The 15,188-nt window shown below is 45.6% G+C and overlaps 1 protein-coding gene across 17 annotated transcripts in view; it reads left to right on the top strand.

Annotated features, from left to right (window-relative positions):
• ERC1 (ELKS/RAB6-interacting/CAST family member 1) overlaps window positions 1–15,188 on the top strand; it is a 399,699-nt gene that overhangs the window by 363,370 nt on the left and 21,141 nt on the right. For 11 of the 17 annotated variants that reach the window (XR_010947412.1, XM_067756042.1, XM_067756040.1 and 8 more), the window contains one exon: window positions 3,240–3,428. Coding sequence is in view for 11 of the 17 variants with exons in the window: in XM_067756042.1 (XP_067612143.1) it covers window positions 3,240–3,428 (189 nt within the window). In the remaining 6 variants the exon portion in view is untranslated. Of the gene's footprint in view, window positions 1–3,239; window positions 3,429–4,114; window positions 6,796–15,188 lie in introns of those variants that run through there. The other 6 variants (XM_067756049.1, XM_067756047.1, XM_067756044.1 and 3 more) reach the window with 2 other exon arrangements.

The following is a 15,188-nucleotide window of genomic DNA, read 5'->3' as shown; positions in this document are numbered from 1 at the left end:
AGCAGAGGTTATCTTGACAAGTTCATTTTTTAACTTCTTTATGCCGAGAAAAAGATAGGTAATTCTAATTCTGCATAGCTGTAGGACTGATGTGGTCTGACCGCATTACTGACAGCTTTGGGTAGGACTTCTTGCCAATGTACTGAGGTTGTATGTGGGCAAAAGACATAACCTCTGGATCCTGTAAGGCATCCTCTTCCTACTTGGCAAGTGTCCCTCTTCCCTCTTGAGATTAGGCAGTGGCAGTTCTACCTTGTGGGAAATGCAGTTTCTTTTCTGAGTGGCCTGCCCAAGTTAGATGGGGAGAAGGAAGAGATAAGGACATTTCCCACATGATTGACATGGTTGAATGTGTCCCAGAGAGGCCACGGTGACTTTTTTTTTTTTTTTTTCCCTTGATGGATAGATTTGAGAACTGTGCTGGTCGGGCAGTTTCATACACTTTCACCGAGTAAGCTCTATAGTTTTTTTGTTTTGTTTTAAAAAAGCGACTCCTTTTGACATGAGAAGAAAGGGCATCTTGGTCATTGCATGGAATGAATTTTTATCCTCGAAAAATTTTTCAGATTCCATCATTTTTTACCTTTTCAATTGGACTTTGAAAACTTTCAGAGTGCAAAACACTACATATTTTGTCATCTGTCAGCACCTCAGCATGAAATACATTTAAATCAGTTTGAGATTCATCTCTGATTAAGAACAGGGACCTTAAAAAGTCCACTTTTTCATTCCCAGTCCTACAGCAGTGAGCTAGTATCTTTCCAGATTCCATTTTACTGTGAAAAATTTGACCTCTCCACTACCACCATTTATCACATTGTCTTCTTCCTCAGAGCTCGTGCTTTTTTATGTCAGTTTTCCAACTCAAACAGTAATTACCTAAGATACCAGCTTTCAGCCTTGCAGCCCAGATGTGATGGCAACTATACACAGACACACACACACAAAGAATGGGAGTAAGTTGCACAAATCCAATGAAAATCCCCAAAGTGATTTTTTTAAATCAATGTGTCCATGAAAGAAGCTAGAGGAGGCCAAGCTAAAAACACGGGAAATGAAATAGGGCTGCAGTGCGCGGAGGCGTGAGGGGTGTGGTAGGAGAGCCGTGGCTAGACAGTTGGGATATTGACAGTGCAAGGTGAACATGCATTTAAAGGAGTTGCCTTGAACTTGCCTTTAAAGATTCTGCTTTGGAACTCTTTCTAAATCTTCTACACTGTGAATGTGCATTTGTGGCCAGGAATAAAATACAAGTCTTTTTTGAGAGATTAGTGTTGTTTGTAGAAAGCTATCCAACTTCCCCAGTCTCCAAATCCGCTGCAAAACAGTCTCGTCCTTCTGTGGTTGGCAGTGTTGATACCACGGGTAACACAGGACTCGTACCACGAGCCTGCTGATTAGGGGTCCCTTACAGAGCCCAGAGCCTTCCACCCCAGCCCCTGAATGTGTAACCTTTATCCTTAGAGAATTGTGTGTGTGTGTGTGTGTGTGTGTGTGTGTGTGTTTTAAAAGCAATAATAATGCTGAATGTGTTCACTTTCTCTGGTTTGTCTAGACAGGCTTCAATTTCTGTATTGTATTATACCACGTAGGCCTAAACTCTGAACTCTGATCTCTCTAGTAAGTTAAAGATCGTTTTAGACACTAAGCCCTGGCTGTTCCCTCTCTTAACTATTTTATGGAAATAGTATTAGAAACAGAGGAAATGTGATATATTTATAAAGCAACCGTTAAAAATCATGTTTTCCAGGAATACGTAATGTGAATAGTACTCACAATATAACACTAAATGGATAAACAGGGTATTAAGCAAAACGTGAAGTATGATACTGTTAAAAGTTGATTTATGTAAGTTTATAAAAAGACTTGGAAGAAAATCAGCAAAATGTTGCAAGTGGTATTCTTGATGGAATACCTATAGGCTATTTATTATTTCTTTTATATTTTCTCCCATACTTTTCAGAGTAAAATATGCATTGATTTCACAATAAAAAACATAAAACTTTATTTTAGAAACTCTTAAAAGGAAAGCAGCAGGGGAGTCCTCTGAGGCCAGGAAGAAATCAGTGTCACTGCTGAAAGTAATACCAGGCCTTGTTTCTGTTGACTTGAAGATGAGTGAGCTCCTTGTCCATTAGGTGGGTCAGAGGTGTCCTGCTGGTGTAAAGTGCCGGCCCGGTGACACACAGCAGGTGCAGACCCTGCCTGTGAGCCCTGGGAACGTCTGGGGCCTGCCAGCATCTGGTGGGTTGGCGGCTCCCCCAGCTGCTGTGTGTCAGGCAGACGCTGTGCCAGCGTTTCAGCGTTGGAGAGCCGGCCCAGCTCTGCCTCAGCCCCTCAGGCTTGCCAGTACCGAGTGTCATCGGGCCCGAGAGCTGCCCGATGAAGTCATCTGTCCTTTGATGTGCTTTCAGAGGGAGCCGAGGTGATAGTTATTCATCCAGGGTAAAGGGGACACAAAACAGAGTTAGCGCAGGACTGCTACTCAAGAGAAGAGACCCAGCGTCACACTGGGCCCGGGCTCAGGCTCAGGGGTCTGGCGTTGTGTAAGGATTTATCTGTCACCCATTAAAAGGAGGATCGATGGCCTCGGCCCAGTGAACGAGGGAGCTCCAGCCAGGAGGCAGATCTAGTCATGAGTTCACTCACCACATCTCGTGGCTGAGAAAAACACGCACTTTCTCCAGAGGCAGAACCTTCCTTCCATTGTAGGAGGTGAAGGAACACACGTAGCATGTGGCATCAGGCTTTCAGATGAGCACGTTTCACTAGGAGTTTTGGCGTTTTTTTTTTTTTAACATCTTTTTTAGAGTATAATTGCTTTACAATGGTGTGTTAGTTTCTGCTTCATAACAAAGTGAATCACTAGCAGTCTTTTGTAACCTCCTTGTAAATAGATGGGATGAGCAATTGTGAAGTAACTGGAGTCTTTCTGTATCAGGAATGCCACCTCTGCAAAAACAAGCTCACCCTGTGCTTGATCTCCAGCCCAAAGTCAGAACTGCATCTCGCGTTGATGTCCATGCCAGCGGTCCCCACGCAGCCCCCAGAACGGTGGGTGGGTGTGACCGTGTACACGTGCAGGTGTATGGACCTGGTTCTCTCTACAGTCCCGAAGACTGCGGTAGTGATTACAAGAGCTCTAGTCTTGCTCCGTTTCTTTGCCTTGGGAGGCATAAAGAGACTGGAACTTCTTATTTCAGATTGACCTTGACTTTCCTCATTTTTTTTCACCTCAGATCATCCAGCCCCTCTTAGAACTTGACCAAAACAGAAGCAAACTAAAGTTGTACATTGGACACCTGACAGCCCTCTGCCATGACCGAGACCCCCTGATTCTTCAAGGACTCACTCCACCAGCTTCCTATAACTTGGACGATGACCAGGCAGCATGGGAGAATGAGCTGCAGAAGATGACCCAGGAACAGGTAAGCCTCTCACCTGAGCTCTGGCGACACCCTCACAAAATTCAGCTGCTCTGTAGGTTGGCGCAGTAGAAGCTGCCTTGGAGTATGCGGGGTTCAGAGTCAAGATTCTTAACGGTGGTTGGCTCTTCAGTAGGTATTAGGAGCTACCATTTGAAGTAAGCCCCACTTTATTCTTCCCTCAGTGTAACTTGCCAAAGAATCAGAAAGGGCTGGTTCGGAAGGGAGAGGGTTAAGGGGAATCTGTTATTTCACAGAACTGATGGCCACTCGTGACTGTGACCACGGAAAGGAAGTCTGAGTGGGGATATTTGGATGAGGATCCTTGACAAGTCAGCTGTCTCTAGGGAACTGTGGGTCACAACCTACTAAGTTTTTCAATAAAAGGGCCATTAGATGAATTAGTTTAGGTTACCCCCTTCTGCTCCACTTTCTGTTTACTGTCGCCTGTAAAATCCATTGGTTCTCTTTTTTCCATGTCGTGATTTTTTTAGTTCAGTAGAGAAAATGAGAAGGCTAAAAGGAGGCAAAAACCATGAATAAAAGAAACAAGGAGAAAACGGGGTGAGGGCAGACATGGAAAGTAAAAGAAAGAAAAATGGAATAAACACTGAGGAATAAAAATAGAAAAGAAGAAATCGAGCAGCTTTAGAGCAGTAATCCTAAGCTGCTTTTGTTCCCGGCCACAGAGTGGGGTTGACGGTGTCCCAGCCCCTTGTAGATGTGATCGTGCCATCAGTCTGCTGGAGCTCTGCACCAGCGTGTCGAAGCTGTGCACCGTCTTCCAGCTGAACGCCTCCTGTCTGTTCACCCACAACGCGTGAGCGGAGGCTGTGTCGCATAGGGCACATCCTGTGGTGTGAGGTTGCAGGGAGCAGTGACGGCCGCGGGTCGAGAACTGCACGCTGGGGTCAGGGCAGGACTGACTCCCGGGTGTGGACATTGCCTAAAAACAGACCCATTTAACGGCCTGTCGGTCACCCACCTGATTTGTGTGATGGAAAAGGCAAGGCCGACCTCTCAGATTTAGCGTGTTGCCATGGAAATTTTAATTTCTTTCTTCTCAAAAGAGGGAGAAATTTAAAGGACAGAATTAAATCGAATTTCTAGTAGCTCCTTTTGATATTAATCACCATGAAGTTAACATGCCACTGGAAGCCCGCTGGAAACAGAGCACACAGCCAGTTAATTTTAGAAACTCCACTCCAAAATTTTGCAGAGAGACAGGGCATCTTAAAGCACGAACAGTGATGTATCAAAGTTTAACTGGCATTAAATTATTTCTTTGTGAAACAACTTGTCTTTGAAATGAAAAAAAGTATTTTGGCTCAGTCCTGTTTTCCAAATATGCCTGAATGGACGTAATCAGTCTTTCTAAGGGGAAAAAAAATACCTTCAGGGTGAGGCCAAGGTAGAAAATCTCAAGCTAAGAGTTTTCCAGAAAGTTTTGAGTGAAAAACCAGGAATTCAATAGAAGGCATGCCATCCCACATGTTATCATCCAGACAGCTTTGCTCACATACATGAATCATGTTAATATTGTCACGTTTCCCCTTGGCTGAGAACCTGCTTCAGTTACTGAAGTTGTTGCATGAGGCGTGTGAAACTGTATCTTCAGCAGCAGCCCTGGAAAACCTGGGGAGCAGGTGACTAGGGTCATCTGTAAAGGGGCACAGCAACTAACCACACCTTCCATCAGCCTCTCCAGAGCAGCTCGAGTTTGGTGGAGAAACCGACCCATTTTCTGCCACCTCTCTCCAAGTAAGATTTTAAGGGAGTGGTGCAGGCTGTCGAGAAAGATGACCTGTGATAATACAAAATGACTTGCCTATTGTGAGCAAGGTTTGACTTTCCTTTTTGAAGCCCAAGAAACATTAGGTAGAGATCACCGCTAAATATGCACGTTGGTTTATTTTGCGTGTGTGTTTTCTTCGGGGAGGTAGAGCCTTCTGCACTTGACGTTTGTGTTACTCCACTCTGTATGTCCCATGCGTTTCACTGCCACCGTGCTCCCCTCGGTCACACACCCCCGTGAGGACAGGACAAGAGCCTTGTCTGTCTTTTTCAGCACTGTTGTCTGTACGAAGAATAATGCCTAGCACATAGCATCTGCTCAGTAAAGGTTTGTTTAAGGAATGAGAGAAAGGGAAGGAGAAAGGCAGGCAGGATACAGTCCGTGCTTCTTATCAAAGCACACAAGGCCTCCTTCCGTTTGGCCTGGTTCTTAAATGCACACCTCCCCTCACCCTGTCCCCGAAGCACACAACCACTGACAGTCTTTCAAACTGTTAACTGACTTACAGTTTTCACATTTGTGTCCCTCTGCCTGCTCTGCCCTTTCCTGCCTTGTGTCCCTGGGGAATATCTAAATAGGAATCTGAGTTTTTAAACTCAGCTCAGGCATCATTTCTTTTTTGAGTTCTTTCCTGAAACCCCAGGCCCAATGTGCCGCTCCCTCCTTAGGGCTTCTGTATGACCTGTGACACTCGTACTTACTAGTTTTCATATCTGTCTTCCCGTTAGTCTAGGCTTTCTGTCAGCTGAGGACATGAACCATATCATTTTCATCTTAAAACTCGCACCACGTCAGGTACTTGGTACTTGCTTACTAACTCAGATGAGTGAGTGAATTCTAGTGAGTTCTGCTTAGTTTATTACTTTGTATTTCATAGTTATGATTCTTACTCCCTAACTAGATGAGTTTCTTCACTGCCAGAACCATGTCTTGTATTTCTAAAGTGCCTGGCACAGTACTGTACGTGTAAAGAATGCTTATTAGTATATACCTTGCTGATGGTTTATTTGGTGACCCAAGACAGTTTCCTCAGTGCCATCCGGTAGCTTTGGATAATCTGACGTTGATGTCAGGAGAACCACTCAGACTCCATCCTGAGTTATGACCCTATGATCTGCAACTGCCTGGCCTACAGAAATATTACTTTACATCTGAAGATTTCCCAGAATTGTTTTGTTTCCTTTGCCCTCTTAGAGGCTGGCTATCTTACCAACTAAATTTATGGGTTTGTTTATTTTTCTTACCTTATCGGCTTTTGCTTTATGTATCTTGAAGCTCTGTTGTTGAGTGCATACACATTAAAGATTGCTATATCTCCTTGATGACTTGACTCTTTTATCATGATGTAATATCTCTTTTCAAAGCTGGTAATACTCCATGCTCTGAAGTCTGCTTTATCTAACATTAACGTAACCATTCCAGCTTTCTTTAGAATTGTGAGTGCACGATAAACCTTTTTTCATATATTTGCCTTTAAGCTGTCGATGTCTTTATAGCTACAGTGAGTTTCTTGTTGACAACATATATTCACCAGCCTAGAGGACACAGGCCTAGGGGGCAAGGCTGTCTCTTCCTCCTTGATTTCAATAGGCCAGGCTGCCACCCAGGGCCAGAGGGCTGGAGCTGCCACCCCAGTGGGCCTGGAGGACAGCATCCAGCCAAAGAGCCTTATTCTCAAGCCTTAAAATCTGATGAGGGACTTCCCTGGTGGTCCAGTGGCAAAGAATATGCCTTCCAATGCAGGGGACGTGGGTTCGATCCCTGGTCGGGGAGCTAAGATCCCACATGCTGCAGGGCAACTAAGCCCGCACGCTGCAACTACTGAGCTCGCGCACCTCAACAAGAGAGCCCGCGTGCCGCAAACTGCAGAGCCCACGCTCTCTGGAGCCCGCGCGCCACAACTAGAGAAGAGAAAACCTGCACGTCCCAAGTAGAGAGAAGCCCGCGAGCCACAATGAGCGCTGCAGCAAAAGATCCCGCCTGCCGCAGTGAAGACCCAACACAGCCAAATAAATAAATAAATGTATATTTTTTAATCTAATGGAATTTGACCTGCTAGGTTTTGGACTTGTTTGGGACCCATGACCCCTTTCTCTTCTTTCCAGGGTCTCCCTTTTGGAATGGGAATGTCTAGCCTATGCCTGTCCCACCACTGTATTTTAGAGCAGCTAACTTGTCTGGGTTCAGCAGGTCCACATTGAAATTTTGCCTCGGGATGAATCATGTTTTTTAAGTCTCAACCACACTTGATTTAGATGATATTTACGTGAGATTTGGGATTTAGAGTTGATGCTGCAGCGGGTTAAGACTCTTGGGCTGCTGGGATGGGGGTGAATGTGTTTTGTGTGTGGGAAGAACGTGAGTTTGGGGAGTAGAGAAGGCAGGGTGTTATGGGCTGAATTGTGTCCCCTGCAAAGTTTATATTCTTGAATCCCTGACTCCAAGAATGTGACTACATTTGGAGATAGAGCCTTTAAAGGTAATTAAGTTAAGAAGAGGCTGATAGGTGGGCCTTAATCCAATCTGACTGGTGTCCCTGTAAAAAGAGGAGATTGGGACATACAGAGACACCAGGGCTGTGTGCTCACAGAGGAAAAAAAAAAAAAACGTGAGGACACAGCAAGAACGCAACCATCTGTAAGATAAGGAGAGGCCTTAAAAAAAACCAACCCTGCCAACACCTTGGTCTTGGACATCTAGCCTCCAGAACTGTGAGAAATAAATTTCTGTTGTTAAGCCACCCAGTCTGTGCTATTTTCTTATGGCAGCCCATGCAAGCTAATACCTTGTTTTTGAAAGATACTCTTCTCTGGGTATAGAATTCTAGGTTGACTTTTACAGATGCTGTTCCATTCTCTTCTGGCTTCCATAGTTGCTATTGAAAAGTCGGCTGTATTTATGTGTGCTCCACCCCCACCCTCTCATGTTTCTTTTTTCTCTGACTGCTTTCAAGATTTTTTTTTTAACTTTTGTTTTCAACCATTTGAAAATAATGTGCCTATTTGTAGTTTACGTTATGTTTCCTGTCTGTGCTAAAACCTTTTTGAGATCTCCGTGTCCCTTGGGCTTATGTTTTGTTGTCTTTCATTAATTTTGGAAGATTCTTGGCCCTTATCTCTTCAGATATGTCTTTCGTCCCTTTCTCTCTTCCCTTTCTATATCTACAGTTATGTATTTGTTAGACCATCTGATATTGTTCCACATCTCTTCAATGTCTGGGGGCTTTTGTTTGTTTATTTGGGGGATTTTTTTCATGTTATGTTTGGAGATTCCTATTATCTGTTTGGATAATTTCTATCAATATGTCTTTAAGTTCATTTGCTTTTTTTGTGTCTCATTTTTTATTAAGTGGTAAATATTATATGTAAAAGAAGAGTAGAAACTGAGATTAATAACATTTATGTCTAGAAATAGGCAACTCCTCTTCTTCTGTCAGACCATTAGCATTTGGGAACTGAGTCAAGTCTGTAATTGAGCTGGGTTTGAGTTGCTTTCATCGCTCCACAGGCTTTAAATTTTCCAGTGGTGATTGTGCATTTAGTGCAAAGTCTTGAGTGCTGACTTTTCCTGGATTTCAGTAGCTCCTTCATTGCCTGCACCACAGGGCTCCCCCTTCACACTCTTGTCCTCTCCCAGTGCAGGCTGCTCTTACCTGTTAACGCTAAATATAGTTAAAGTCTTCTTTGTACCCAGTTGCATTTTTCTTTTTTCATCTGCAGTGGCAACCAGTGTCCTAAACTGGTTTGCATTTTTACAGTCCACGTTTTTACCTTTTTAATATACATATTTGTTTACACGAACAATATGCAGTATTGTTCAGTGTGATATAAATTTGAAATAAATGACATCATACTACTCAGGCTATATCTCTGTTCAGTAGTGTTTACTGAACCTGAGCCTTCTAGTCACTTGCTATTGGAAGAAAAGATGTTGCTGAAATTTTTCAGATAACTGTAAGTCTCATACCATTTTAAGTATGGCTCTGGAGCCCTAGAGAAACTTTCTTTGAAAAAGTAGATTGAGGTCGTGTCACAGTAGAATGCTGTAGTGGTACAAGGTGGCTAGAATGAAGAAAAAGGTTTCATTAGGTTCAGTTTTAGATTTAAACATCTTCTCTGTTGATTCTAGGACAGCCCCATATTTGACCACTGTCTGTTATCTTCCAGAATCACATCTCATAATTGAAATTCCAGGTCCACGTTTCCCACACCACACACCTTCTACAGAAGGTGTCTTCTTTTCTTTGCCAGGCCCTCTTGCCAGCTCCTGGGCAGGAAACCTTGTTAGTGTTTCCATAAATCTGGCACTGACACTGGCCTATATATTTGGTGGGACCAAAGATTCTGGTGTGTTTGCCAGGCTTGGGTCAAGGATTCGGCCCACGTGGCCAGCATTTTTGGCAGGGCCAGGGCTGAGGATTCAGCTGGCATGGTGGCATTTGGAGGCAAGGACCAAGATGATGGTGCAGATGGTTGGGAGACTGGCTACATACAAGGAGACTGAACGAATGAGTAAGTATATTGAAGCTCATGGGAGCAGGCTTGTTACTCCAGGAGGAGGAAGTAACAAATACAGAAGGGTGAAGGCAAGTCCGGTGGCGTTCAGCTGCTGTTGCAGGTGTCCGTATGGACTCAGGGTTTTTGACAGACAATAGATTTAGCTTTCTCTGTGTGTACATTTGTGTGCTCATCTACATGGATACATGTGTGTATTTCCTAGTTTTATCTGCTGGAGCACCTAGAAGCAGTGATACACCAGTAACAAGGAGCTCACCTAGCTCCCAGCTCCTGGTTTATAGATGCCTTTTTTCACCAAAAGGAACCAGGGCTCCTTGGAGACATGGCTCAGCCTAGGACTGTGTGTGGCAAAGTACAACATAAATCCAGAGCATCTTATACCAGAAAGTAACGGAGTGTTCCAGGAGCGGTGGGGGGGTGTCAGAAGGACATGGAGGGGGGACTTCCCTGGTGGCGCAGTGGTTAAGAATCCGCCTGCCAATGCAGGGGACATGGGTTCGAGTGCTGGTTCAGGAAGATCCCACATGCCACGGAGCAACTAAGCCTGTGCACCACAACTACTGAGCCCGCATGCCACAACTACTGAAACCCACGTGTCTAGAGCCCGTGCTCCACAACAAGAGAAGCCACTGCAATGAGAAGCCCCCGCACCGCAACGAAGATTAGCTCCCGCTCGCCGCAATTAGAGAAAGCCCGCACACAGCAACAAAGACCCAACACAGCCAAATAAATAAATAAACAAATAAATAATCTTTTTAAAAAAAGAAGAAGGACATGGGGGGCTCCCAATAGCAAAATCTTCAGGAATTTGAGCAGCAAAATTAATAATAGTAACAAATTACAGCCCACTGAGTAGAACAGGAATCTATGAGTCTGTACTAGTGTAGAGAAACAGTAAGCAAATACAGGGTGGGGCAGGGGCCATGCCCTGTAGTAGAATGCCAGCTGGCACGCGGGGCTGGAGAGTCACCGCTTGGCAACCATCACAGGAGTAACTGATTTGAACTGGGATCATCAATGAACGTGAAAACCAGTGGGTGAAAGTTGGCTGAGGAACAGGATATTTGCGTAGTCTAAAAGTGTCTCTTCACACACGCACACAAAAAGTTATTTCAGTCAATTAGCACAAAATCCTTTTAGTCGATTTACGTTGGAAAAACTTGGCGACACCATCTAAACCCAAATGACTGAAGGTAACATCACCTGTAGTGGGATAAATGAACGTTACGTCTTAATTCTAGGTATTAGCCAAATGGCACATATGTTGCTGCAACTTCCCCCAATTCAGCAAGCACAGAGACATTAAACGTGAGAGGAAAAAATGAAAAATTGTACTTTATCAAAACTTTAGTTCATCAGAAGACTGGGAGGAAACATTCACAATGTATATATTGAACAAAGGACTTCTATTGAGAAGATATTTTTAAAATCAGAAACAAAAAGACAAAACAACGTAATTTTAAAATGGGCAGAAGACTTGAACCAGACAGTTCACAAGAGAAAATACACAAACCAAGCACACGAAAACAGTGCTCACATAAACGAAAGCCACAGTGAGATAGCAGGGCAATTCCAAGAAAATGGCTAAAATTCACCAAATGTGAATTTTACACGTCCACCAAATGTCCACGAGGGTGTGGAGCAGCTGGAACTCTCCGTGCAGTGGTGAGGATGGTCCAAGGCTTTGGTCCAATGCCCAAAAAAGCTGTTAGGCATTTTCTTATTAAATTAGATACACACCTGTCCTGTAACCCAACAATCCCACTCTTCCTTATTTACTCAAGAAAAATGAAAACACGCCCACAAAAAGATGTGCACAAAATTGTTCAGAGCAGCTGTATTCGTAAAAGCACCAAACTGGAAACAACCCAGATGTTCATTAACAGAAGAGGTTTTTTTAAATTATCGTATATCATATAATGGCGTACTACTCAGCAACAAAAAGGAACGAACTCTAATACAAGCAACTTGATGAATGAATCTCAAAAACACTGTTAAGCAAAAGAAGCCAGATGCAATAGAGTATCTGATTAATGTCTGATTCCCTTTGTATGGCATTTCCAGAGCAGGAAGAACTCATCTGTGGTGATGGAAACTAGAACACTGGGCGCCTGTGGGAACTGACTGAAAGGGGTCCCGGGAATCTTTCTGGGACGATGGAGACGTTCTGTGTTTCGGTTGGTGAGATGGTCATGTGGGCGTGTATACTGATCAGAATTCATCAGATTGTACACCCTGATGTACAGAGATCTGTGCATCTTGCTGTATGTCAATGGTAGTTTAATTCAAAACAAAAACAGAAAAGTCACACCCCATTTCCAGTCTCCTCTCGAACTTTTTGAAGCAGGTCGACTGATAGGCAGATTCTGCTGAAAAGCTGAAAGTGGAATCTCCCCCTGGAGCACACGTCCTTTTTCCACCACGAAGGCCAGCCCCCTGACGGCCGACTACGCTGGAACGAGCCCTCACTGGCCAGCTCGCTCCGCGGGTCACGGCTGTGGACTCCAGCCCCTTTCCCAGCACCCAGTCCAGTTTTGACCTTCAGGGAAGTATCGTTGCACAACTTGGCTCGGACCTCGTCGTCTCCTCGGAGCCCGTCTTCCATTTGTCTTCTCGATTTTGATCAGTGGCTGCTTGGCTTGTCCCCTCTCTCTTCAGGGCGGTGAGTCTGGGATGGTTGATGCTGGGGTGGCACTGGGCCCTCACTCCGGGAGCTCGTGGGTCATCAGTCACGACGTGACACTCTTCTCTCGTGAATGCATCTGCACAGATCGTCGTAGCCCCCAAGTGGGCCACGTGGACACGGGAGATTTTGGGGGCAACGGGGAGAGAAAACGAGAGAGAGAAAAGAGAAGAATGGGTTCTTTATGGGCAGCAAACTCTGTCTTGGTTCCCAGCCTGCATGTTTCCGATCTGGTTTTCTTCTCTTTGCGATGTTTGCACTGTTTCCTCGGCTCCGACGTTGAACTCTTGTCCAAAAAGACTAAGAGCGGCAGAGCATGAGAGGCTGAGCGAGGCGACCAGCGATCCAGCAGCAAGAGCTGCAGGCCCTGAGGACAGGCGGGATCTGTGCCTGACTGGGCTTGGGGATGGAGTGTGTGTGTGTCTGTCTGTCTGTCTGTCTCATGTTTATGAGAAAACCCTGTGGGGCAGCCTCACTCTTCCTCTCCCCTCTGCTCTCACGGTCTGGCACTCTCCCCTCCTGACAGTTTCCATTAACCTTTTCATGCAAAGAGCAGAGGATCCTGCCAGCTGGATGTTGAAAATCTGGCAGACAAGAGATTGTTCTAAAAAGGAAAAAAAAAAAAAAAGAGGTAGAAGCGCTGGAAGACCCCACGAGAGAGGACAGGGCCTGGCCAGCTGCTGGCTTGGGCCCTGAGACCCTGAGCCTGCTGCCTGACTTCCGATAAAATCCCCTAAAACAAGGTTGCGGGGAGGAAGAGGAAGAGAGGCTTTGAATGTAGAGGAGGTGAGGACCTCGCTCACACAGTAGAAATGACACAGACATAATCCTTCTTTGCAAATCACTCCCGGCCTGAGGGCAGCTGAATGGTGGACACAGGAAAGGCTACACCTAAGCAGGAGCTCACTTAAAGGCTTGGGGCTGAACGTGCTGCGTCATCTTGTTTGTGGAGAGACAATACTGCATTAAGAGACTCAGCTAGACCAGAACTGTTTTGATACAAAAGATCCCTCCAGACCATCTCCTCCCTTCACTTATCTCAGAGAAGGGGATTCTGCTGTTTCTCTCTTGTCCACAGTCTCTCCCTCCCCATCCCGATCCTTGTCGCCAGGGCCTCTGCCCACAGCGGGCCGGGGCTAAATAAAAATGAACATGGGGCTTCCTTGGTGGCGCAGTGGTTGAGAGTCCGCCTGCCGATGCAGGGGACACGGGTTCGTGCCCCGGTCCGGGAGGATCCCACATGCCGCGGATCGGCTGGGCCCGTGAGCCATGGCCGCTGAGCCTGTGCGTCCGGAGCCTGTGCTCCGGGAGAGGCCTGCGTACCGCAAAAAAAAAAAAACGGGAGAGGCCTGCGTACCGCAAAAAAAAAGAACGTGAAACACGTAGTCTGAATTCAGGTCTCCTGTGCCCTCAGCTTGGCAGCAAAGAGGGCAGGAACCTTTAATTTTGTTTCCATTAGCTTGATCTTGCACTGGGCCCTTTAGAGCTCTGAAATGGGAATATGGAACATTTTTTAATTATGAAGCTCTGTATTTATAGAGCTCTTAGTATCTCTTAGCTGCCCTGTGTTTTTTCCTTTGTGTTGAGAGTATTCCCACGGAAGGAGGAGGTCAGCGCTTGTGATTCCCCGGAGCTGCCGCAGGAGCAACTAGTTACCATCTTGGAGTTTTCATGAGTCTTGACAACTCCTACAGTCCAGCACATTGACTTACAGAGATAATGCAGGGAAATTTACCCCTGCGAACGTCCAGAAACTGGCCCGGGGCAGGCACTGCCACCCCGAAGCCCGTGGAGCGGAGAAGCCTTGGAGACGGCAGTTTTCCCATCTAGTCAGAGCTTTGAAATAAATTGTCCTTAGCTTTCCTCAAACCACTATTTAATTCTTTACCAAAGATTTGGTGGGACAGTCTAGAAACAGAAGTCACTTAAACGTCTAGTGGGCAGCGTCCAGCATGGTCCCAGCCACATCTCTTCCCCAGTGCACCTGCACAATACCAAGCTCCATTGTCACGCTGGCCGTATGTATGTACAGCAGAATTCTTGGGGAAAACCTGTGTGAACTTCAAAACAGGAAAAGGTGTTGGGCCACAGCCCTCTCCCAGTTTACAGACAGTGTTGCTGTTCCCCACTAGACTCCCTGTGCCCCCTGACCTAAAGCGTTGCTTCCCCCAGAGAGGGGGGAAATACTGCCACAGCCTCCCTCCTGGTGTCCCCTCTTCCCAGTGACCCAGTCCCCACTTGCTGCTGTTCTGACTGTTGTCCCTATTACTCGCTGAGCCTCTAAGCAACTCTCCTGCACCTCTTGTAAGAACATCAGGGCGGCTGGATCAGTGAGGTTTTTCTCCCTGAACCCCTTCTAGTGCTAAGTGGGAAAGATGGGACCAGGCCACACTCAACTTGCCACTGGGGCAAGTGAAGATGTGTTTCTGATGCAGGAGTTGGGATGCAGAAGGCATCTTCCAATATATAAAATGTTACAAGTGATGGTTAGGTTTTTTGATGGTTAGGTGACACTGCTCACCAACAATACTGTATTAGTTTGTAAGGCCGCCACAACAAAGTACCACAGACTGGGTAACTTAAACAACAGAAGGTAGAAGTTAGAATCCAAGATCAAGGTGTCAGCAGGGTTGGTTTCTCCCGAGGCCTCTCTCCTTGGCTTGCAGACAGCCGCCTTCTTCCTGTGTCCTCACATCGTCCTTCTTCCATGCAGGTACATCCCCAGTGTCTCTGTATGTGTCCAAGTTTCCTCTTTTTCACAAGGACAC

Source organism: Pseudorca crassidens, chromosome 11, assembly GCF_039906515.1.
Source record: "Pseudorca crassidens isolate mPseCra1 chromosome 11, mPseCra1.hap1, whole genome shotgun sequence".
In the NCBI taxonomy this organism is placed as follows: Eukaryota; Metazoa; Chordata; class Mammalia; order Artiodactyla; family Delphinidae; genus Pseudorca; species Pseudorca crassidens.
The sequence above is the reverse complement of the archived record's forward strand: the minus strand, read 5'-3'. Positions and strand labels throughout refer to the sequence as shown.